This window comes from Leptopilina heterotoma, unplaced genomic scaffold (genome assembly GCF_015476425.1).
Source record: "Leptopilina heterotoma isolate Lh14 unplaced genomic scaffold, ASM1547642v1 Lhet_95, whole genome shotgun sequence".
Taxonomy (NCBI): Eukaryota; Metazoa; Arthropoda; class Insecta; order Hymenoptera; family Figitidae; genus Leptopilina; species Leptopilina heterotoma.
Window position 1 is genome coordinate 1,269,063 of NW_025111202.1, and position 25,256 is coordinate 1,294,318.

The following is a 25,256-nucleotide window of genomic DNA, read 5'->3' on the forward strand; positions in this document are numbered from 1 at the left end:
GAACTTAACAATGTTGTATCACCATTAAATAAGTGAAAAATTTGATTTCTCTTTATTTTCTTTTGAAAATGTAATTAATGAAACAAAACTAAATAATGTAATTTTCTAATTAGCTTAAGTAGAAAGTAGTAGAAATAATATAAGAAATAACACAATTTTAATTTAATACGCAGTTTGATTAATTGAAAAAAGTTTATGAAAATATAAACAATTAATTAATAAATAAAAAATTATTTCGTTTAACAGTATTATTTCTGTGCAGGGAGGACATGGAGAAAGTGAACATCGTTTTCCACAATAATGGCACAGTAACCTATCAGCATAAAAAAATTTTGAACTTTGTCCCAGAAATGTCGAAAGACAAAGAATTACAATTACTTGTGCCAAATATCCCTCTTCTAGTAAGTGTTTCTGACTTATACCTAATAGTCTACTATTATTATGCGTATATTTATCAGAAGTAATGATTTTAATTAAAAGTATACATAAACTGGTTAGCATTTTAAATATATAACTTATTTGCTATTATGAAGAATGATTTTTGCAAAATTATTGTTTACAACTTTTTCAAAATTTTGTAATATTGTGAGGAACTTGACATTGTTGATTTTTGTGCCTCAAGACATTCTTTAGCAGGATATGTATTATATCATAGATTGATGTAATAGAGAAAGTAACAAGTTTTTGTACATTGCAGACATTATCGTCGCAAAGCAGAAGTCTTCCAGGGTTCATCACACTTGGCATATCGATGTTCCTTAGGAGTTTGGATTTAAAACCATTTATTCCAGTGACAGCTCAGGAATTAGTTTTTGGTTACGATGACCCTTTAGTAAGTTTGGCTCATAGATTTTTCCCAAAAACTCGGAGACCAATGAGCCGGATGGGACTTCTTATTGGAGTGAGTTTAACTTTTATTTAAACAATAGAATATATATATTTAATATTTAGATACTCGAAAAAATATGTGCATAAATTGTAAAATAACCGCAATGTTATTGAAAAACATAATCAGGGCTCGAATCAGTGAAAGTATTTAAAAATACGGACTTTATGGACCAAAAATAAAAAATTATTGACCAATTACTGACACAAATATAATCAGCTTAGAATTTTATGGAAATTTATGAAAATAATTGAATTCAGTTAAGAGTGAGGGAACTCTTTTCCTGGAAAGTTTATCTCCTTGTAACCGGCCCTATTATAGTAATATAATAATAATACTTGCTACAGATTATTACACATAGTTGAAATTTTCAGAGGAATGGTACTCTGGACGAAGTACACACTATATACACAGGTCATACGGATATGAAGGAATTTGGACTTTTAAATAGACTAAATGGATTGGATAGTTTACCATATTGGGATGATCCGCCTTGTAATTCAATACGAGCTTCTGAAGGTGAGAAAAATGAAACAATTTTCAATTTTATTTCTCTTACTTAAAAAAATAATAAATTTTCAGGTTCCTTCTTTCCCCCACGAGACCTAACTGGAGAAAATATTGTTCACGTTTGGGACAAGGACTTGTGCCGAGTCCTACCAATTGAATATCGAGGTCCGTCTGACAAGGATGGGATTAGAGCAGACTTGTACACTCCAGCAGATAATGTATTCGATCCACCTAGTAATAAGACACCTGATAATGAATGTTTCTGTCCCGAAGATCCGTCAACTTGCCCTCCGAAGGGTTTGCAGGATATCAGTCCCTGTCAATTTAGTGAGTACTTCATTTTTTAATTTAACATTTCTATTTTAAAAAGAATGAAAAGCTAAGAACTAAAATGCTAAGAAAGTAAGAATTAAAAGAACTTGTGTTTTTTAGGTGCTCCAGTTTATCTCTCGTTTCCTCACTTCTACAAAGCAGACCCTAAACTTATAAACGCCGTGTCAGGAATGAATCCAAAGAAAGAGTTACATGGAACTTACTTTAAAATACAACCAGTAAGCTCATTCTCTATCAATACTTAAAATCCGAATACTGTTTTTATAGCTATTGTTGTTTTTACAGAAATTGGGCGTTCCTTTAGAGGGAAAAGTTCGGCTGCAACTGAATCTCAAAGTGGAGCATCAGCCAAACATTAGAGCAGTTTCCCAATTTCCGGATATTGTCTTTCCAATTATGTGGCTGGAGGAAGGAGTTGAAGAATTGACGCCAGCAATTAGGCGATGGGTCTACCTCTCAACAACATTTGCCGATGCGGCAGTTCCCTGCATTGCTTATGGTGTAATTCTAGTCGGAATAGTAACTTTAATAACAGTTTTCGTTAAGGCCTACAACAATGTTGTATTGACGCATGAGGCCATCGAATTAGGCAAAAGAACTATTAGGAGAGGTTCGTCGTTTTTGATCAATGGTCAACATAGACTTTTAATGGTCAAACAGGAATCCTACGTTCTTCTGACTGACGACGTCGAAGACGGTAGAGTTCTAGAAGAAATGTGATTGCTTAAAAACAGTATATGAAAAATTAAAAACGCTTCAAGTGTTGCACTTCCTCTCCGAGACTGTATTCAATTGTCAAAATGTTTTTTCTTAGTTTTTATCAAGATTACTTCTATTGGTAAGACATTATCATTCATTTATTATTAATTTAGGCAAAGTTTCTTCATGGTAATATATTTTAACATTTTTTTTTTTTCATTTAAATCTATAAAATGCATTTATTCTCTAGAATAAATATATTATTTCTACATTATCTAAAAATGAAAAAAGTATCTTATAGGCCACAAGTGAAACAAAAATTTTGTTCAGTTATGAAATTGAGGGTGCATATGGGCATCTTCAATTTGCAACGAAATATACATGACATTAATTTTAAATAATCATTATAATTTCATTTATTTGTTATTTCATATTTATTTCAAATTTCAACAATAACTTCCATTTTCATTTAACGGCTCAATTTGTGTTTTAACGTATGCACAAAATTGGCAATTTAATTCTTATTAATACTTTTATTGAAACTTATTGTTGTAGGTTATTCACTTTTATAGTATATATAATATTTGCCTGATATCACAATTTAAAGAAAAACACCTTAAAATTTACAACAAAGGTTACCGTTATTTCATCTTAATACGAAATATTTTTTACGCTTTTGTAATTTCATTATAATTAAATCTATTTGTATGAGGGATTACACGGAGAAAAATGAGTTTGCTATTATATGGATAGCGAATTTTTAGCTATTACAGCTAATAATTAGCTGTTTTAGCAAAAAAAGTTAGCTAATTTAGCTAATTATTAGCTGCATTAGCTAACAATAATTGCTATCCATATAATAGCAATTAAGGTTAGCTAAGGTAGCTAAAAATTAGCTGAAATAGCTAACTATTTTTCTCCGTGTATATGCAATTCAAAAATGCCTAAATTACAATTTGATATTGTGGCTGTGGAAATAGAAAAACGGAAATTCTATCGTTACCTGTTGTCCGATACCGAAACATTTTTATAACAAAAGTGTTCAAAGATTTTATATATTCAGAAAAAGAATGATGACTGAGTGTTATTTAAAAGTATTTCTGTTTTTCGACAGTACTTTCTTTCAATATGAACCATTCTTGTCTAGAAACCTTTAAAGTAATTTTTAAACACGAATGGTTCATAAAATATGTATCTCGAAATTACAAAGTACTGAGTAATTGGAACCATTTTTTAAACAAATGATTATTTTAGTAAAAATCGTCTAGTGGATTTTCCTAAACTTTTGAGCGTTCAAGTAAACGAAATATTTTTCTGTGCATTAATATTTTTAAAAATTACTAAACTGGAATGAAAAATATTGTAATTGAATATTTATTTAGACAAAAATTAATTTTTTAATTGTAAAAGACAATATTTTACTAAATAAAATTCAAATTGGAAGAAGTAATAAAAATATCGTCGTTCATTTGAACGTTCGAAACTTATTTAGGGACATTCTATATATATAGTGGTGGTTGTTCAATAATTTTAAAACATATATTGTAAATATATGGTATTCCTTAATACAAATTGATTACATTTTGAAGGTTTATATCACTGAATTAGTTTTACTTTCAATAATTTTTTAAACTTTCAACACTTTACGCAGTATAAAACATAACCTATTTTACAATTCAGTAAAAATCGCATAAAATAGAAAATCAAATATTGTTTTTTATTTTAAATATAAATATTTGCTTAATTTCATGAAAATAATAGAAAATTATCTGAAAATTACTCACCAAAAATAGTTAAATCAAAATTTTTTGTACTTATACAGATAAGCATCTGTTGCTTTTAAATCTTCTGTGGAAAAACAGCGGAATTTTTATTTAACTTTTTGAAAATCATCTTGAAATTATAAATTTATTTTAATTTAAATGTTGTTAGACACTCCACTCGTTAATTATTTATTAAACATGAAAATTCAATAAATTTTACCTTATTTTCTTTGAGTTGTTGTTTTTATGACAAGAGTTCATCACTTTGACAGTTGACTGTTTTCTTTTCTGCAAACACTCAGCAGGGTGCTCAGGGTGAACCCCGAGTTGACGATGGTCCAATCATGAATAACATTCTGTTGGATCTAACCAATCAACATTAGCTCGGGGCGAGTGCCGAAAACAGCCCTAATCGCTCGTTTAGAAAATTAATTTCAGTCAACAGTCATGAAAACAAAAATTTGGGAAGCAGGTTAAATTTATAAATTTTCATGTTTAATAAATTACAAGTGGAGTGCCCAACAAAATTTCAATTAAAATAAATTTATAATTTCGAGATAAATCATTTTCAAAAACTTAAGTGAAAATTCTGTTTTCTTCAAAAAAGATGCAAATAAAAGAAAAAGATGTTTATAATACTGCGCACGTATACTAAATCTAATAACTACTTTGGTAAGTCATTTTCAGAAAATTTTTCTTTATTATCATAAATTTAGCAAACATATATATTTAAAATAAAAAAACAATATTTGTTTTTCTGGTTTTTCTATTTTACAATTATTTGTACTGAGTTGTTGTAAAATAGGTTATGTATGACTGCGTATCTGTTAAATGTTTAAAAAATATAAATATAAATCAAATTGCATTAAAAAATATCGAATATTAATGATAATATTCTTAAAAATCATCGAGCAACCATCTCTAGACGATTTACTCTGGAATAAACGCAAAAATAATTCTTTTTCGAACTTTTATCAGTCATCATCTTTTTTCTTCTTGTAATAAAACTATTTTGCATATAATTATAATTAAATTGAATAGTAGAGCACTTGTTAAAATACAGATTTTTAATTATTAATTAGTTTTTTATTTAATTTATCTTTCTCTAGAAAGTTAAATTATCTATTTAAGATCTTAAACTTTCATATATAAATAAACGACAGGTCACGAGAGAATTTGAGTGACCAAGAAGAAGAATTTGACGAATACAGCTGTACTGTCGGTAAATTCTACTTCTCGGCCACGCATTTAATGTCGCTTATGATTTTTCACAAACTAATGTAAGAATTTACGTTTAATTAAAAGAAATAAAAATAATATTAATAATAAAATAATATTAATTAACTATTAAAGAAGTACAAGTACTCGATTCTCAATTGCTCATGTCTGCCGGATTAATGACAATAATAATTGTTATTCTGACAAGAAACACATATGAACATTGCTCAATAATAATTGTCTATCTATTCTACTTCGAACGTGTTAGAAATCACCAAACTTTTCTACTAATAAGTTTTTTTAAATTCTATGTAAATTTCAATCAATTTTAGACTAGTTAGCGTCTCCGATTTATAATAAAAAATATGATTATGGAATTGTAAGTGACGATTATTAGACAATTATTTTTACCATTTTATCGATAAAAAAAACTCGTGTCCGCGAATGGATAATTTTAATAACTTTTGTATATTAAAAATTTAGAATATTAATCGCTTAAACTCTGATTACGTTTAATTTGTTAGTAAGTAAATAAAGAAATCAATTATTTTAATAGAAATAATCTACTTATTATTTATTGCATTGGATTTCTAAATTTTTTTCTACATGCAGATATTTTATAAGGAAAACGATTTTGGTATATTATGGAAATTAAGAAACTGTACTGAAGAAAAAAATAGTAAATCTACATATTTTGTATCACAGTTACTTATTTTTTATATTTAAGCAATAATAATACAGATTTTAATTCGTATAAAATGATATTTTTACTTCAACTAGATTAAATTTGCTTATTACATAGGTATTCATATTACATACATTATTCGACCTTATATACATATATATTTGAAATAAACTTTGGAGTACAAAGAGGCACTGGAAATGTTCGTTTTAGTACTTTCTGATTAACTATTTAATATATATTGTACACTGTTAAAGTCAATTATGCTTTTGAATAATCAAATAAAAATCTATTTAGTACAATCTTTCTTATGGCAGGTCTATGTTTGTAACAGTGTACAGTAGTTTTACTTTTACCATCAGTATCAATATCTATATCTTACTGAGAAAGAAGGATTCTTCCGTTTACACGCAATCCAGACTCTAAATTCATTTCTTTCGTTTTTCTCCGTGTAACTGTTTATTTATAGAATATTATTTGTCCTTATAATACTTTTATATAAATGAACTTTTCTTAAATTTAAAATTTCTCACTCGAAAATATTATAAATGCACTTACATGTCTGTTTTATATATGTTTAATTGGCAAGAATTAATGAAAATGAAAATTTTTCTTGTGCTACTCCATTCACCAAAAAAGTGTGCCATTAGTTTTCTTCACATTTGTCCTAAGTTTTGAGTGTTTAAATGTGAAATTTAAAATATTAAAAGTTTTAAATGTGAAAAAGTATTTCAACTTTTTTGAGTTTTGATAAAAAGTGCGAATATAATTTTTTTGATCTTCTTTAAACCTGGTCAGTCGAGATTTGGTTTTCCTGAAGATAGTAAATAGTTGTATTTCTAATCATTGACGAAGACTTGGTAAGATTGTTATTAATGACATTTTAGTATAGCAAAGGAGAAGCTCGAGGAACGATTATAAACTGGTGTCAGTAAATGTCCAGTCCTTTCCTTTTTGTCTGAGGATAGAAAATCCTTTCGTAGGTGTGAAGGATTCAGTCGGCCCTTTTACAAGGTGGGAGGTAGATATTGGTTTAATGCTGATGGTAGGTTGCTTTGTCTGCAGTCGCAAATTTCGTCTGACTTGTGGGTATGCTGAAAACCTGATGGCGACTGGACAAAAACTGGTGGGGAAATTTCGCTCTGGGGAAGAACACTTGGCCCTGAAATGGGAGCTACTGGTTGGACTGGAGCTGCAATTGGAGCCACTGGAGTGACTGGACGGCGAAGGGGTTGGTTGGGTTGAGCAATTGGTGGACCGTACTTGGCGAAGGGTTTGCCGACTTGGGGTAAAATGGGTCGAACTGGTTGAATTGGCTGCTTCACTGGCTGGAAGGATTGAGGCTTGTAAGTAAAAGACTCTCTAAGTGGTTCAACTGTTTGTGTGAGGAAAGGTTCTGGACCTGGTACCAATGGGACTATTGGTTTTGGATAATTGGTAGATGGTAATTCAGAAAACGTGTGTTCAACTTTTTCCAAAGGCGGAGCTTGCATCATCTCCTTCACCCACTGAGTGTCAATTAGTGCGAAAGTTGCAACCTAAAATAAAAATTTTGTTGTAATATTTATGTGAAATGAAGAAAAATTTTTAGTTGTACTAAAGAATATTTTTCTGAGAATTCTAGTTGCTTTGTACAATCTGCACTACCTTCTTTACAAAGGCCCGACTAAACTCTGTCTATACTACTGACGCTGTCAGCCTTTGCAATTAAGGTGGCTTCGAAACTAGAATTGCAGTATGCTTTACCTGATTGGTAGGAAGGCAGCCAGTGTCTTGACTGTAGACACCAGTAAGTTCATAGTGTCCATCTCCACGATCGCAAGCCAAAGGTCCACCAACATCTACTTGACACATATTGTTATTTACGTGATGCGCTTTTCCACATACAAGCGAGTCATCAAAATCCAATGGTCCCTCTGCTCCCTCCAACCGTTGTCTGCATTCGTTTTCACTCAAAAGATCAACACCCACACTGTGCATTAAGGCTCCAGCAACATTTACTAAAAAAAAACAATTTCAATTTACAAAAGTATAAAAAGGGATTAATCTCATTTTAACTAATAGACGTGTTCGATTGTTTTATAATTGAACCGCCGGCGACCAAAAGGGCTTACGCGTGACTTCCGCTATTCGAGAGGCCAACGAAAACCTTGCGTAAGCCCCGTTTTTAACTAAGTAATTGAAAAAGTATCTGAAAAGTAAGATTACGCATATTTTTTACCTTGAAGAACTATTTTGCCCCATCCAGTGGCAATGCAATTTCTGTCGGCTGTGACGGCGGGTCTGTCTCCAAGACAAATAGTGTCAACGTGCTGATCAAGAGCTATGGGATGTTCCAAGAACAAAAGAGCAGTGTCGTAGCTTGGTTTTCCTGAAGAATATCCGGGATGAGGTACAATTGTAGCAACCTGCACAATTTCAAAGTCAAGTGGTTCTTCGTGTTTCAGATCGTAACCCAATTTCCATTCACCAGCTTTAATTGAAATATCCGATGATTTGAATCTGCAATGAAATAAAAATGAATGTAATTTATTCTGTTTAATGTCTCGACAGTAATTATATTAAGTGGATTGAATAACAAAAGGGAAACCTACCCATCGACGCAGTGAGCAGCAGTTAAGATGACAGTAGGTGATACTATTGCCCCGGAGCAAAGTAATTTGCGATCTCGACCAGAGAGGATCATTGCTTGCCAAGGAATTTCGCCAAAGGCAACGTCCACGTCGCTCAAACTGCTTGGACGTTGTATCTTTTGAAATTAAATCAGATGTAACGTGAAAGTTTATGAAAGTAAAGAATCATAACTTATGTCTTTAATTGACCAAGAAAATTTATCTTGACGTGCATTCATCTTAATTTTCTTAATTTAAAAAAAAACTTAAATTACCAATTTTTGAAAATAGATAATTTAGAGAATTTTAGTCTTACTTGATTTTTCAAGCCACATTGAAGACCTGGAGTGTGAGGCTTGATAACAACTGGCTTCTCATGGGTGGACTGAGTTTCGAATGTATTTTTGGAGTGATGATTTTGAATAAATGGATTGGAAAGGTTTGGTACACTTGGTTGATTTGAGAAATTGTTAATGAATCCATTTGTAGTGGATGGAGATGAAGGTGGATTGGGGAAATTGAAGGTCTTGGAAGGAGTTGCAGATTTAGTTGGAGTGTTTGATTTGACAGGCAGATGGCCTTTCACGGGAGAATAAGTTTTAATTGGAGATTGCGACTGTGCAGGTGCGAAAGGTTCAGAAGGGTGGTGGATAATATCTTGATTGTTTGTGGGTTGTTCAGAGTGGAATGGAGGTTCAAGTTCAAGAACTTGATGAGGCTCTTCTCTTTCCAAAGTTTGTTGGTGGACAGGATGTTGAATATGTACCGTCTGTTGGGGAGTAGATGCTTGTTGAATTGGTGCTTGAGGACGGATTATTGGGTGACTTGTAGGGTGTAGAGGTTGTTGATTTACAACTGGTTGTTGAAGATGAAGGTGTTCTGAAGAGAATGATTGGACAGGATGGATTGGTTCTTCTATGATTGGTTGAATCGGCAGAGGAACTAAGGGGACTTGATGTTGAACTGATTGCGTTTTAACTGCTTGTTGAGGTCGATTTGGTTCGGGAATAAATGGAAGTTGAAGATGAATTGGTTCAGAGACAAATGGAACTTGAGAATGAATTGGTTGAGTTTTTATTGGTTGGCGAGATACTTGTTGAGATGGAATAGAATTTGGGGCAAATGACTTGATTGGTTGAACTGGTTTAGGAGTAAGTGGAGCTACAAGGTGAATAGGTTGGGTTTTAATTGGCTGTTGAGACCGAATTGGTTGCTGGGGTCGAATCGTCTGTTGATTGTTCTTTGATTCTTGTGGTCTGTTTCCCTTTGGTCTAGTTTTTGCGATATTCAAAAATGTGGGGAAGCCCATTTCGTCAAACCCGCCACTGTAGTTGGCAGGTAAGTTGCCTGTTGGCCAAGGATCAACGTAATTTGGGTCTCGACAGCATTTTCCGGTGATGCCAGTTTCAGGGTTCCTGCAGCTCTGAAATGATATTAAATTGAAAATTTGTTTATGATTGAACAAAATCAATAGAGTCGTAGATAAACGTATGTTAATTTTCATGTAGGCTCCCGCGTGGGATATTTTGCTGCAGAAAGATGAAAATTATGTATTCTAGAAGATGATTCATTGTTGTGGGAGACATTATTACGTAAAAATAATCTCAAGAACATGTAGGTACTATTTTATCGATCATTTCTTGAAACTAGTTAATCTTCAAATGGTAAAATATTCTATTTAATATTGTTTCTTTAATTATGACATAATGACTCACTCGAGCTTTCCCTCAATAGTAATTTTCTAGCATCTAGTTTGATATTAGTCATTAAACTCACAGTCATTGGTGCTCTTCTCAATATTTGTTCACTGCTCAACGCTACAGGTTCTGGACTAATAACTGCGTCCTTAGTACAGAATTGTTCTTCAACGCAGAGCAAAGCAGCAGCACATCCAACCTGTGGAGGAATTTCTGGAGCGGGTTCGAATGTGGGACGAATTTGTACAGGAGATGCGTCGTTGGCTTCTCCTAAAATAATATTTAAAAAATATTCCATTAACTTTTATGAATCTTAGATAAAGTCAAAGTAATGGAAAATGCCGCAATTAACCTTCATGCTCTGGTTCCTCTGGGAGTTTAGAGAAGGCTGGAATGTGATCAGAAGGTTCTCCTCCAATAGCTGGCAAGTATTCATTTGTTTCAGATGGGTATTGCTTCCCTTGTGAATTATGAAAATCCAAGTCAAATAATCCACCTTTATTAGAATTTACTTTGTTACCTATTGAAAGAAAATTATTTTATTAATCGTGGTTCTTTAATTATCTTTCTGTCATATATTTTTGTTCGCTCATTAACCCTCTTTATTTGATAAACAAACAGAACGGTATCTATTATATTTTTTATATTGTACTACCAAAATTTATTTATACCTCAACTTTTAATTCTATCAATTTTGTTTTTTTCTCTTGCACTAACTGATTATTGTATTAGAAAGAAAAAACGAAAAAAATAATATTAATATAGTTAAAGTAATCATTAAAATAACAATAACAACGAAATGTGTTTTCATTACAACTAACTTCAAGCCAAGGTTTCGATTATGTATTTTTCGTTTTTTTTTCTTGTGAAACGATCATCGTTTTATTTGTAATTCCCGTCTGCGAAAGTATTTTTGATCCGCAAGGGTTAAGGACCCTCGAATTCTTATGTTGCCCTTGCCATATATAAACGGCTGACGTAAGACCAATGGAATTCTTTCAGCAAACTTTCACTGTTCCTAAATAACTATTTTGGACCATCACAAAAGACTTAATCGAGACAACCCATTAAATAAATCCAACAAATATACAATTTACATTCTCGACAAATAATTATTTACGTCTAATCTAAATGATAATTATTACCTTTATTGGGTATCGGTTGACTAGTTTTAATTTCGTTCTCTTGAATTTTTAAATGACAACAAACTTGATGGTTCAAGTCACAATCTTGTTCCTGAAAAATAAAAACATTTTTAAATTATTAAATATTTTATTTTTGTTTATCATGAAAAAGTAAATTTGTTTATGTTTATAAATGATGTTTTTAATTTCTTTACATGCCGATAATTTGGCAAACCAAAAATAAAAAAAATTATACGTTCCTTTAAAATTATTTATTTATTATCATTTAGTTTGAGTAAAATTGAAATTTAAAAATAAATTCAAAAATCAATTTAATAAAGAAGTCAATGTAACATTTGCGTTAATTGAGTTTAATTTAGATATGCGTTTTTATTGCAATATTAAGATATCTTTCTTTATTTTAAATAGGTAATATTTACAGATAATAAAGAAGGTACATATGTAAATGAATTATTCTTCGAACGACAAAGAATATACCTATTTCTTAGGGCATAAATCGTTAAATTAATGAACCTAAAGAATTTAACTATATGCACATCAATTAATGTGAAATTGCAATGACGAAGAGGTTTTGTTGAAGGTCGCAATTTAGTCATCAGAAATAATCAGTAAAGAATGTAAAAAATGTTTTAAATTCTTTTAATAAACTTTTCAAAGAACTTTATGTTTTAATTTGTTGAGAAATTATCAAATTAATGAGTTTGAAGTGTCAGTGAAAATTTTGAATCTATTCTATCTTCATTAGCAACAATATCATTGATATTCAAAATGGCAACGTTGTACAATAAGGAAAAGAAAAAATTATATTTAATATTAAAATATTTCAACTTAACTATTAGGAAATATCATGTTTATGGAAATAAAATCTTTTTAAAATGGAAAAATATAATAGAAAACAATTTTTAAAGCAGATGTAACATATTATAACATCAATAAATCTTTGAAATATTTAAATTCCTGATTTTAGTCATTTTGATTTGATGACGTAAATTTAAATTTTAAAAAGGTTGAAATTCTTGGAATGGCATATAAATTTACACTTTTTCAAAATAAAATCAAGGCATTCATACACTTATAAGTACTTCAGGGTCAATTACATTCAAGAAGGTAAATTTTTAACTGAAAAAATTAAGAATTTATTGCGTTTAAAGTGTTATTTAAATATGATAATCGTCAATTATTCATTATTTAAGCATTGACATTTAATAAATATTTTCAAAAACTTTTAACTTAAATTATGTATATGCACAACGAAAAATAGAAATTATATTAAAATAAGAATTTTTTTTTTAAAGAATAAGAAATTTTTCATAATATAAAACCTTTTTCTAAATTATCAATGTAAGACATGTAAGATAAACAAAACAAAAATGATGAAAAGTTTATGAAATATTTAACCAATTTTGAAATTTAAAATCGAAGAGTATTTTTCTATTGGGGTCTAAACATTCAATGAGTCACAGTAACATAATTCTATGTTCAAGGTAGAAAACCTGAAATTCGCGATACCTGAAATCCTGTTTGATCTTAAAATTTAGTCAAGGACAAACGGGCAGATTGATCTCGGAAGATGTTCATAAACGATAGAAAGTGAAAGAGATGCTTTTATATAAAACACACAATTTCAATAAGAAAATTGAGTTTAATGAGCAAATAATAGAAATAAAATAAAAAAACTGATTGCTAAATGTTTTCGTTTGCCGGCTCATCATATTGCGCCAACGGTCCGGTTCACTTCCCATCTCGAAATCGCAGGGGTCGATCGCAATCGCATTCACGATTGCATTTACATATAGCCCTATGCATAGAAAGTTGTTTATACTTTTTTTTCTTTTTTTTTTTGACAGAGAGAGAAATTTCTTGTTCTGCTATTTGATTGTTATTTGCGGTGTGTTAAAAATAATCCACAGCTACAGAAAGATGAACCAATGCCAATGATTTCGTTTTATGACATGTCAAATAAAATCAATAAAATCGTACAAGTGTTTAAACTTTAAATATAGATGCTCTTCACCAGATTTAGTGAAGGAGATTCTTCCTGATTGAATAATCGGTTAAAGCACATGACATAACTTTACTTTCGCCAATCTATCACACTTTGTAAAAGAAATGACCATTTGGATGATCCTTGACCCTGGGTTCTGTTTTCTGCTTTAATTTTTATTTTGCCAGAAATATTGAGATCTCGAAAAATTGTTACCATCACCGAAACTTGCAGCAATACCAGCAACATTTTCTCAATATTGCGGAAACTGCTGTGTAAATATATATTCTTCATTGCTTTAAAGAATAATCAACGAAGAAGTTTATATTGAATAATCTCAACAAAAAAAAAATGCCAATTGTTAGTTTTCAAGTATTTATTTTGAGAAATTCTCTCGGTTTGTTTACGAGCATTACTGCAAGGGTGTAATATGGGTATCATTTTTGGAAGTCTTGAATCAAGGACTTTAATTTTAAAAGAGTCGATTGGGACATGGGATCGCATTTAAATTACAATCTTTGGTCACTCTGTAAACACATATTCCACTTTCTCCCAGCCCATTTTATTAAACCAACCATCTTGTTACACTGCAAATTGTATAACTGCAATGTTTACGATCGGAAAAGGTTTATCCTATTCTCTCAAAGGAGCACACTGTCACAAGTGCATGATCAATTATTCTCATTTCAACATTCTCTCCACACACGATTATTAAAAAACTAAGTAAATAAACGTCATATTCATATTAATAACGATTATTGCTGGTGGGGGAATTGGAAGAAATTTGAAAATACATTTTTCTTTACTTCTATTATAAATTCTATATATTTTGATATCCCTTATTCATAAAATTTATTATCAAATGAATAATAAGAATGAAGAAACTTGTTCAATTATTGCTTTTTATATAGGGGACTAACGATTACGCAAGGTTTGTTTTAATTTCAGTGACGCAGACTCTTTCACTCATTGCTTCCAGCAAAAAATTCATCTCAAGCCAATGTAATTTATTTGCAAGAAATTTAACCATCACGAGACTGACATATGTACCTACAAAAAAGCAGTCTTCTTATTCAGGGTTGCTACACAACCTGAAAACCTGGAAAACCTGGAAATGTCAGGGAATTTTATAAACCTTGAAAAAACCTGGAAAAGTTAGGGAATTTTGATCGGAATCCTGAAAAATTATTGTTTTCTAAAGTTATTGTGATTATTCTTGAAATCTAACTGATTTTTAGAATTGATAAGAAAATTTTAAATTTTGTTGTTTTTTTTTTGTTGAAACTAGGAAATTACCACGAATTCTAATACTAAACCTTCCACTTTTCCATTTTCTGACAATTATTTATTTTAAATAATTTAATTATCTTTAACAAATGTCATCAAGTTATTATTCATAAATTATTTAATGAATAATTTTACTGAAATATTTCAAAATTAATTCAATTTTAAAAAGTGTTGCTTTTACAATTTTAAATAAATAGGTGAACATCAAAAAGTTTTAATATGAAATTTTATAAAATTTCAATTTTCAATGAATTTCATTAGACATTTTAAAGAATTTAGATTTTTGAAAAATAGAAAAAAAACTCAACACAAAACTACAATTTTAATCGAATTCAATAAATTATTATGAATAAAAATAAATGAATAAAAAACAAATTTAAATATGAATTTTAGTTAAAAGCACTAAAATAATTAAATGTTTTTAGAGAAATTACAAATGATTGCAGACATTCAATTATTTTCAAAAATAATAAAAGTCTTCGCAGAAATTCAATTATGTTTAAAATTTTTTTTAAATTCTCGTCAAAATTTCAATTATCTTTAAAAATAATTAAACTTTTCTCCAAAATTAAATAGTATAAAATTCATTAATTAAATAAATAAAATAAATAATTAAATGTTTGCGTGGAATTTTGTTAAAATTGTTTTTCAATAAATATTTTTAAAAAATTTTTACAGAATTCCACGCAAGCATTTAATTATTTTTTTATTTATTTTAATCAAATTTCTTCAAAAAATATAATTATTCTTAAAAAATTTATTTGATTTCGTCAAAAGAATTCAATTATTTAAAAATTTGTTGATGAAATTCTTTATGCGAATTCAATAAATTATTTATTTTTGTATTTAAATAATTGTATTTTCGTAGAATTTTCAAATTCAAATTTTGGAAAATTATGAATTTTTCATACTTTTAACTAAAAATTGTGTAAAATTAATTTTTTTTTTTTTGAAAAAGTTAAATGGATTTCTTTTGAAATTATTTCGAGTTTTTATTTTCTTATTTATATTTAATTGAAGAATTTTCGAATAATGCTTTTAATATATAAAATAATGATTTTAATACTCGGTCATCTTTAATTATTATAAGTTATTATATTTCAAAAGGTTTGAATGTGAAATTTTTGAAAATTTTAATTCCTATGGAAAAATAATAATTGATGTTTTCGACTAATTTTACAATTAGAGAAATTCTTAAATAAATGTAATAGATTTAATTTGGTTTAATCTATTTGATAATACTTCTATTCATTTCGATTTTTTCTCATTTTTCCGCCACGTCAGGCAATGTAAATACGCTTACAGATTCTGAGAAGTTTATCCACTCCCACGATGCATTTTTCAATCATATATTTTAATGTCCTAATACTTATTAATAAGCGGACCATTGACATGCACACAATAAGTGTATGACGCAGTCACTAAATTAATAAAGATATTCATATTGAGACTTTTAATATAATAGTCCAAGAAATCACTTCTACGTTACGATTATTCTGACACATATTATTATTTTAATTCGTAGGTATGATAAAAAGATGAATAAAAATTTCGATGGATGGGTAAAATGAAACAGAAACAAGATTTTTTAGTAAAAAAAAAAGAAAAAGTGGAACGAGGATAGACCTTCAAACGAAAACGAAAGTAAAGAAAGTTGGAAATCAAGTTTTGTTGAATTGATCTCTGAATATCGTATATAAATTGTTATGAAACACATGCTACATTTTATCGTTCGCATTTTTTCACTAGATTTCTTAGATTTAAATATAATGTAATTTTTTTCCTTTCAAAATTTGCCTATAAGTAGAAAAAAGTGAATTCAATTTTTCTAATATAGGAAAAAAATTTAGATACCCCATGTTTATTACAGGTAGTATAAGTAAATAAAGTATTCGAAAAGCGAAAAGAAACATTTTTGACATAACTATGCAAATGTTAATTTGATAAATGTTTTCGATTTGCAAAGCGTGCCAACTAATAAATTATGAAAATTATGGATTGATTACATAATTAAATTCAGTGGCATCATTAGACATTCGAACAAGCTCGATGATAGGATATAACTGATATTCACTTTTTTTTAGTTAAAGAAAGAATGCTTGATTAACATAGGATTTATTTTTTCTGTTCAGAACGTCACCAACTAAATAAATTGGCAAACTGTTATAATAATAATCAAATTAAAAGATGGAATTCTTGTTATAATGACATATCCAAATATTCATCTTGAAATTCAATTTATTTTAACGGTGTGAACTTTCGCTTCAAAGCAAAAAAAAAAGTTAAATCTTTTTGGCTCAGGCGCCAAAAGTTTACAGCAGTAAAATATTTCCAATCATAAGTCTTCCTTCCGAGATATTGGATTCTTAAATATGTATTACGAAAGCAATGAAATCATTACGGAAATCATAAGGGAATTACAGATATTCCTTTTTTGAGAGGTGAGTCATATGACATTTTATTGTATAATTTCAGGTACTAAAAATAACTTGATAAAAAAAAGTGAAAATTGGGTAATTTTTCTATTTGTCACATGACTTAAGGCCGTATTTTAAAGACTTAAGGCACGATCAACTTTTGGCAACTTTTAGTATTAAAAGTAACTTTTCTTATAATTTAAAAACTTTAATTACAAAAGTGAAACACTTTGTAAGTATTTGGGAAAATATCGATTATTAACAACTACACATTATCAGCAAGTTGGCGAATAACCTGTTTAAACTTATTTATTAATTAGCACTATTGAGTATTTTCTGAGGAATTCTCTAAAAAAAAGTCATACGTCACTTTGAACGTTAATAACTATTATCATGGAAAGAATTTTCAAAATTATGATGTAATTTATATGAGAGAACATATTCAACCCTAATATAAAATTTAACTACATTAAAATGGAATAAAAGTTTTTAATTTCCATAAAGATTTCGATTACTTGTGATCATTTCATTTTTTCATACTCCTACAAGATGCCTTTGAACAAGTTTTTGAGCTCAAGGCTAATTTTTTGAATTGACTCACGAATTACTTCCATTCATACACCTACTCTGAATACTTTTAAGGATGAGACATAGTGCATAAACATTTATCTGTTTATATTTCTAAAAGATTTTAAAAATAAATCACAATATTGCACCTGAATTCAATACGTGGAATTAAATTTATTTAATTTAGGTGTAAAATTAATAAATTTTTATTGTCGATAACTTTTACTAATGGACGATATTTTTGAAAAAAGTAATTTGTATAAGACAAAAAATTAATGCAGAATTTAGGAATTTCTCTCGTCTTCAAAAAAATTTGTTTCAAGCTTAAAACACTGCGAATCAAATGAAGTGAACGGTTTTCATAAATTGTACTGGTACCTTATTTGCTCAGCCAGACCGCTTAACTCTTGAAGTCGATTCGATTTTTCCGCATTGAAGCTCTGCGTAAAAATCGCATCGACTTATTTGACATCAAGATAATGGGTCTCAACAAATTTTTCTGGATTTTATTCCAGTGATACAATTGCTTAAAAATTGCTATTATTTAAAATAATATTTATCTATTAAATAAATAATAAAGAAAATATAAATTCTCATTCAAACAATTTATTATTTACAACATTTACTAATAAGGAAGAAAAAATTTTTGGGAACCAAAGTAAAAAAGATTTAAGATTAAAGGGAAAAAAATAGGACTATAGGTACAAACTGATATTTTAGTTTTCATGTAAATAAATTATATGTAAATTATATTACATATATGTGTATGATTTCTGTGATAGTAATAACGAAATAGATGTCTCAAGCTAAACCAAGATGCTATGAATTGTATGTTAATTTATGCTAAATAATCTTCAACTTGAATGTACCATACGTCATTAAGTCTTTAATTGGTAACGTTCAAGATTTTACTACGATTACTTTCTTAATTAAACGTACTTTTCTTTTTTTTCTACAATATGGCCAAATCGAAAATGTTTACAATTTATTTTCAAGTTCTTGTGTTATTCTCACGAGTGTGAATGATAAAACATCACTATTTTTTTAATTGATGAAGCTGACTTGCTACAACATTCAGAAAATAAAATAATTTCTTTGAAAAAAATTAATATTATAGTAAATTTTTCTAAATAATTAGTGGAATTTGCTTCCTAAATTTTTTTGGGAAAATTTCCAATATTTTTCTTACAGTGAACAGAAAAATTGAGAATATTTCTTCTTTAAATTGAAAAAATAGTTTCAATTAAACAATTTTTCGTCTGAAGAAATTTTTAACAAAAGTTCGAATTTTATTTTAGCTATTTTCTAAAATCACTTAAAGGGAAAAGTTGTTGCAAATAGAAAACGTGTCCTTTAGTATAGAGAAAGATTTAAAAATAATGAGTTCCACAAAGGACGTGACAGTTATTCTCGCATGGAAGGAGAGAGTGAGGGGGTAAGAGTCAGAAATTTTGAAAAAGTATTGGACATCATTTGTGTTACTCAGGAACAAATGAAATATTTGTTCATTTAAAGATTAAATATTCATGTCAATAAAAGTCCTTATATAAAATTTATACACTATAATTATAGCTTGCATACTCTCCAAGATCTTTACATAATTTTTTTTATATAATATGCTTATTTTTTTGATTACATGCGTAGTATTTTTAAACTGACTACTATTTCAATCTCTAATCTCTCCAAGCTGCACCTAGATATCAAGGTGTAAAAAAATTATTGTATTGATAATCGTAATATTGTTAAATTATAGTAATCGAAATGCCTGCTGCAAAATAACATTACTTATTGAAATTAAGGTAATGTTCGGGTAATATTACGAATGTTCAATCTACATTCTGTTAGGGTTACCGAAACTATAGAACTGCTATTTCAAAAATGAGTCCGACTCTGAATTTTTTTATACTGAAAGTTCGAATTCGATTCTGGGGAATCCCAATGACGTATTAAAATGTCTCATAAGTTATTCTTGTTGAATTCCTACTTGAAAACAGTATCCTGACATTGGCTCAATATATTAATGAAACATTAATACATGATGAGAGCCATCCAATTTGAAAATTAATTTTTTTTTTAACAGGAATGTAACTGATTTTTTTTTTTTGCTGTCACATGGAATATTCCTCATCAACCACGATAAATATTCACAAAGTCATTATAAGCAGTTCAAAGAATAAAGATTAATTTCTACTCGAATATAATCTCCAGTAAAAATCTTGGAATTCACAGCAATAATGATTCCGGTTTCATTCATTCCAAACTAAGATGAGTCTTCTATTGACCAAAAAACAAGCGTCTGAATATTTAACTCCGGGTGAATAAACAAACTTATTATAATAAATTATTTTAAAAGTGTCGACTTCCATCATTGCAGTTATGTTACGTTATATCATTTTACCGAGTCGATACGTCTTTTATGATAAATAATTTTAATTCTTATCATCAATTTTGATGTGAGAAGCAAAAAAAAAACTTTCTGAGTCATTGCGCAAATGTCACGAGCAAATTTTCCTTAAAATAGAATTTATATTTTTAGATAAATTATTTAAGAATAATTAAAATTCAATGACTCACCTGATCGTTAAACTCCTGTTGGGTTGTGTATCCGTTGACACAATGCTGTTTGGAGACACAAATTTTATTTTGATTTTTGCAGCTGACAGTAAAGCCGTTATTTGCTTCGAATGGTTGTTGGCTAAACTGGTCCGGAGAATTAGGGAATTTTGAAGAATCTGGTTCATTAGCGAACTGATCCGGGAATTCTGAAATCTGGTCTGTTTCCACCACCAGGGGAGTCAATATTACAGATCCGGATCCTGGCTTCAAGAAAGGATTGTTTTTCTCAATATTTACAGAGACTGGTCGAGTAGGTTGGGCTGATGGGAAGGTTGGCGTCTTCGGTAAATGGGAATTCTGAAGAAAAATACATAAATATTTGCATATCACACAGTAAAGAAAGTTGGAGGTTTAGTTTTATTGCGTGTTTTTAAAAAAAGCTAGGAGACAAACAAAATAATAAATCTGCATAACTTACTATTCCAACAGATGCAACTGCAGAAGCTTGGTTGAAAAAGGGATTCCCCGGATTGCTGATCGAGTTTCGTTGATCTTTGGCATGCATATTAGCGTTTCCCTTTTTAAGACCAAATGTAGCGGTAGCAACACAAGAAGTTGAGGTACATCCACTTTCTTGATTATTCAAGAAGGGATTACTAGACTCTTTTTTTTCATAATAGTATCCTTCTTCTTCAGGATCACTTAATTTGGCAGATTCCTCATCAATGTTTGTATTGAGATTTTGCTGCTGGACTTGATTGAAATCAAAATTCGTTGTTGCTTCGAACGGAAGAGATTCTTGATTTAATTCACTAAGTTTGTCTGAATTACCCTCCTTGTAATGATAACCATCTTTCTGAAGAGTACTCGAATACGGCAGTGCATTCGCTTTATAGACTAACGCTACTGCAATCAGCAGTAGTGATACACTTCCTTTCATTTTGAAGACCTAAAATTTAAAAATTCACCAATTTTAATCAAGTTCCTCTATTGTGAAAAATAGTTTGCTTTATAGGTTTTATATCCCGTTTTTTCCGACATTCTTATGTAAAGAAAAGGAGATAAAATTCATGTAAGAAGCAATTAAAGAAAAGTGTATGTGCGGCAGAAAATAATTTAAAAAAAAACACGATAATTTTTTTTTTTTTAAATATGCTTAATGATGTAATACCATAAGACAGAAATGAAGAATGATTTTCCCTTATGACTATATTATAGCTTCATTAAAGATTTATGAAAAATTAAAAATTTCAAATAAACATAAAATGGTAGAACTAGGCAAATTTTTCATCCTAATGACTAAACTATTACTATTCAAAGTATAATTTGAAATATTTGAAAATAAATTAAATAAATAATAAAGACGATTTTTATCAGACTTTTATTTTCAATTTTTTATTTGTTATAATTGTTCTGCATAACTGAACATTATAGAATATTTAAAAAATATTTACTTTACGGCAATAAAACGTTTTTAATATGTATTTGAAAAACCAACAAAGTATGATCGTAAAGTAATAAATGCTATATACAAAGATGTGTAAATGACCGTAAATGGCTAGATCGAGCCTTCAACTTTGCAGACCTCGATCTTGAATGTAATAGAATGTCATTGCGATCATTTATTACAAGTGAATTTCTTGCATGAAATGTTTCATTGATAAATCAATTTAAAGAAATGAAGTCATATTGTAAATTGTAACATGTTTACTTGTTTGAAATTTTTATGCAAAAACAAAAATAATAATTTTTCAAAGGGATTACTATCAATTACGATATTTGAAACAATTGAAATCTATTGAATTTCTAATCGAATTAGAAATTGAAACAGTTTTTCAAATTTATTTATGGAAGAGTAATGAAAAAATGAATGAGAACAGTTCACTCTAGGGGTTGAAAAACATGAATGAAAATGTGCTATTCACTGGCGAGTGTTTACAATCACTGGTATTTCACCAACCACAAAAAGTTTATTATTTGCAAGCACAAGGAATTCACTAAAAATTTGAAATGCGAGTAGTTGATTTTGTTGATTTCAAGTATAACGGACCATTGACGAGATTGTTGTGTCTGCTCGTTACTCGTTACCTACGCGATCCGCAACGCATGTGAATCGCACACGTCTTACCGAACTATATACCTTGAGGAAGGTTGGATGGGAGGTTGGATATGGTACTCACCTGATGTACGTGTCCTCTGAAAATTACACGTATATGAAGCTTAAAAGAAAGTCAGGGTGACTGGCGACGCCTCTACATTCCGGCTTCTCTTATACCATCCTTCATCCCCACTATACGTATACACTATTGGGCGCCTCCTGTCCTTCGGGTTTACGTGGTGGTCCATTCTCATGTGAATCGCATATTCACGTATGTAGTTGAAATCTTCACGAGTCACCGCTTTGAAATTCCTTAATTTCAATGATGATGATGATATGAATGAGTAAAAAAAAGTTCCATAGTCGGGCACCACTTCTGCACTTTCCGGATGCGGTATAGATCACTGCAATATATTATATTTTACAAGTCATCGGGAATTGGCACCCGCAACCTTGATTGGAATGCGAAAATACGTCATCCCATCAGAAACTTCTTGCAGGCAGAGATTAACTTTTGCTTTTATGATAAATATATACAAAATAGTCCACTTTGTTTACTAGCACTTGTTTTTTACCACATCAGGTCTCGAACCAGTAAAAGTATTCAAAAATAGTAAAATACGGACATTACGGACCAACTGACAAAAATATAACCAGTCCGAGTCAAATAAGAGAACATTTTACTTAAAACTAGAAATTTAATATTTCATAAATAAAACATGAAAGACACTGATTCGATTTGACTCGCTTTCTTCATGTTTTACAATAATTAAGATGATTCAAGCACTTTTAACTAAAATTCTTCTTTAAATCGATTAATTATTAATCGCTGTATTCCCATAATCTGTTCGCAGTTTAAAGTTAGTTTTTGTTTGCTTTTTTGTTTCTTAACTTTTTTAATAATTTTTATATAGAATTTTCAATTTTAAAATTAATGTATAAAAAATCATCCAATTGTTGCAAAGAATTTTAAGAAAAAATTTGAAAGTAATAAAATTCCTTCGAAGAATTTTATTATTTAGGAAAATAATTGAATTCTCCCGATGCATTTTGTTAAAATTTTTAAAAATTCTAATTAAATTGTTTTTGAAGAATTTCTTTGAATTTTTTTAAATAATGGAGTTTCTTTAAAAATTTTTTAAATAATTGAATTTTATAAACAATTTTTTTCAAGTTTTTTTTGTAAAAAAATCGTATTTGACAATAATTGAAATTAAATATCTAATTATTGAATTTTATTAAAATTTTAGAAAATAATTGAATTCTTTTGAAAAATTTTATATCAAATTAGGAAAAAAATTGGAAGAAAAAAAAATTTTATTATTTAATATAGGGGAGAGTGGGGCAAACCGGCCATACTAACGGTTTTTTTACTCTTGTGACCAAGCGAATCAACCGATTTCATTTTTCGATGGCTTGTTTGAAAGATCACTTAATTGCGCAACTTTTTCCCAGAGACACATATACTTTATTTTTTATTGTTTAGTTGCTGTGTTAACTTTAAAAAATTTTGCAAAAGGTCCGGTTTGCCCCACCCCCTGGGGTAAACCGGACCGTTTGGTTTTTTATTTATAATATTGCATTTACATAATCTACAATAATAAAAAACATAAAGAATCATGTAAACAATGGTTGTAGTAATGAAAATAATAATACGGGATTGAATTTTAATTAAATAAATATTTTTTTTAACAAAAAAATAAAAATATTTGTCATTATCAGAGAAACAATATTAAAGGGTCCAATTCTCATTGGAAAAAGTAAAAGTGTAGAAAAAAACTAAAAAAAAAACTTTTGCTCCCTTCGTCGCACAAACGCAAGCTAAAACTGTCAGATTGAAAAAAAGGTATACTAAATATGGTTGTTTTAAATTTGTAAACAACACTTTTGACTATTTCGCCATTTCGGAAATATTGAGACCAGTCCGGTTTGCCCCACTCTCCCCTATTTATAAATATAATTAAATTGTTTCGAAGACCTATTAAAAGTTTAGAAAATAATTGAATATTTTTGAAAGATTTTACAACGAATTAAGAATAAAATTAAATTTTTTCGTGAAATTATTTTGAATATAATTGAATTTTTGCAAAGAATTTTACTATTTATAAATATAATTGAATTGTTTCGAAGGATTTAAAAACATTTTTTAAATAATTAAATACTTTTGAAATATTTTATAACGAATTAAATTAAATTTAAATACATTTTTCGAGGAATTCGATTAAATTGTATTAAAAATAATTGAAATTTTGCAATGAGTTTTATTATTAATGAAAATAATTGAATTTTAAAAAAGAATTTTATTATTTACGAAAATAATTGAATTCCTGTAGAAATTTTATTATATTTATGAAAATAATTGAATGATTGCGAAGAAATTTATAAAAAATTTGTAAATAATTAAATTCCTGTGTAATTTTGTAATTATTTTATGAAAATAATTAAAGGTTTGCATAGAATATTATTAAATTTTTTTAAATAATTGCATTTTTTTGAAAAATTGTATTAAAGCAATAGATATTCAAAATCATTTAATTGGGGAAAATTTTTTAAAATAATTGAAATTTTGTCAAGAATTCTATCAAAATGTTTGAAAATAATTGAATTTTGAAGAAGAATTAACTTATTTCTAAAGATAATTGAAACTTTGACGGGAATTTTAAAAACTTTTTGAACATAATTTACTTTCTACGAAGAATTTAATTACTTTTGAAAATAATTGAATTTCTGAAATCATTTGTAATATTTCTCTAAAATTCTCCAAATTATATCGTACAATTCAGGAACTTTTCGTCCCTTTTC

The 25,256-nt window shown here is 28.9% G+C and overlaps 3 protein-coding genes across 6 annotated transcripts in view; 2 read left to right on the forward strand and 1 right to left on the reverse strand.

Moving 5' to 3' along the window:
- Positions 1-2,826, forward strand: part of LOC122512126 (scavenger receptor class B member 1) — a 31,468-nt gene extending 28,642 nt beyond the window's left edge. For both annotated transcript variants that reach the window (XM_043627791.1, XM_043627792.1), the window contains 6 exons: positions 263-401; positions 698-901; positions 1,261-1,405; positions 1,469-1,723; positions 1,829-1,947; positions 2,015-2,826. In XM_043627791.1, coding sequence (XP_043483726.1) covers positions 263-401; positions 698-901; positions 1,261-1,405; positions 1,469-1,723; positions 1,829-1,947; positions 2,015-2,449 — 1,297 coding nt within the window. In that variant the 3' untranslated portion in view covers positions 2,450-2,826. The remainder of the gene's footprint in view (positions 1-262; positions 402-697; positions 902-1,260; positions 1,406-1,468; positions 1,724-1,828; positions 1,948-2,014) is intronic.
- A 135-nt stretch (positions 2,827-2,961) lies between these two features.
- The window catches only part of LOC122512123 (agrin-like), a 196,109-nt gene continuing 173,814 nt past the window's right edge, over positions 2,962-25,256 (forward strand). Inside the window, exon 1 of one of the 2 annotated variants that reach the window (XM_043627784.1) lies at positions 2,962-4,863. In XM_043627784.1, the coding sequence (XP_043483719.1) occupies positions 4,818-4,863 (46 nt within the window). In that variant the 5' untranslated portion in view covers positions 2,962-4,817. The remainder of the gene's footprint in view (positions 4,864-25,256) is intronic. The other variant, XM_043627777.1, reaches the window with a different exon arrangement.
- On the reverse strand, positions 6,100-22,624 carry LOC122512124. 2 transcript variants are annotated; one of them, XM_043627790.1, is made up of 11 exons: positions 22,537-22,624; positions 20,835-21,305; positions 20,375-20,713; positions 11,546-11,636; positions 10,753-10,920; positions 10,480-10,670; positions 9,020-10,126; positions 8,686-8,840; positions 8,313-8,593; positions 7,838-8,091; positions 6,100-7,629 (listed from the first exon to the last, which is right to left on the reverse strand). In XM_043627790.1, the coding sequence occupies exons 2-11, from the start codon at positions 21,294-21,296 to the stop codon at positions 7,099-7,101; spliced, it is 3,579 nt and encodes a 1,192-aa protein (XP_043483725.1). In that variant the 5' UTR covers positions 21,297-21,305; positions 22,537-22,624; the 3' UTR covers positions 6,100-7,098. The 2 variants fall into 2 exon arrangements, with proteins under 2 accessions (XP_043483725.1, XP_043483724.1); XM_043627789.1 differs by lacking the exon at positions 22,537-22,624 and adding an exon at positions 22,407-22,505.

What these genes read in the sequence shown, in the direction of transcription:
- LOC122512124 (XM_043627789.1), bottom strand. An exon ending in CAGTTGCATCTGTTGGAATA is followed by an intron (nt 20,714 to 20,834) that starts GTAAGTTATGCA and finishes ATTTTTCTTCAG; the next exon opens with AATTCCCATTTACCGAAGAC. An exon ending in GGGCAAAATAGTTCTTCAAG is followed by an intron (nt 8,092 to 8,312) that starts GTAAAAAATATG and finishes GTTTTTTTTTAG; the next exon opens with TAAATGTTGCTGGAGCCTTA.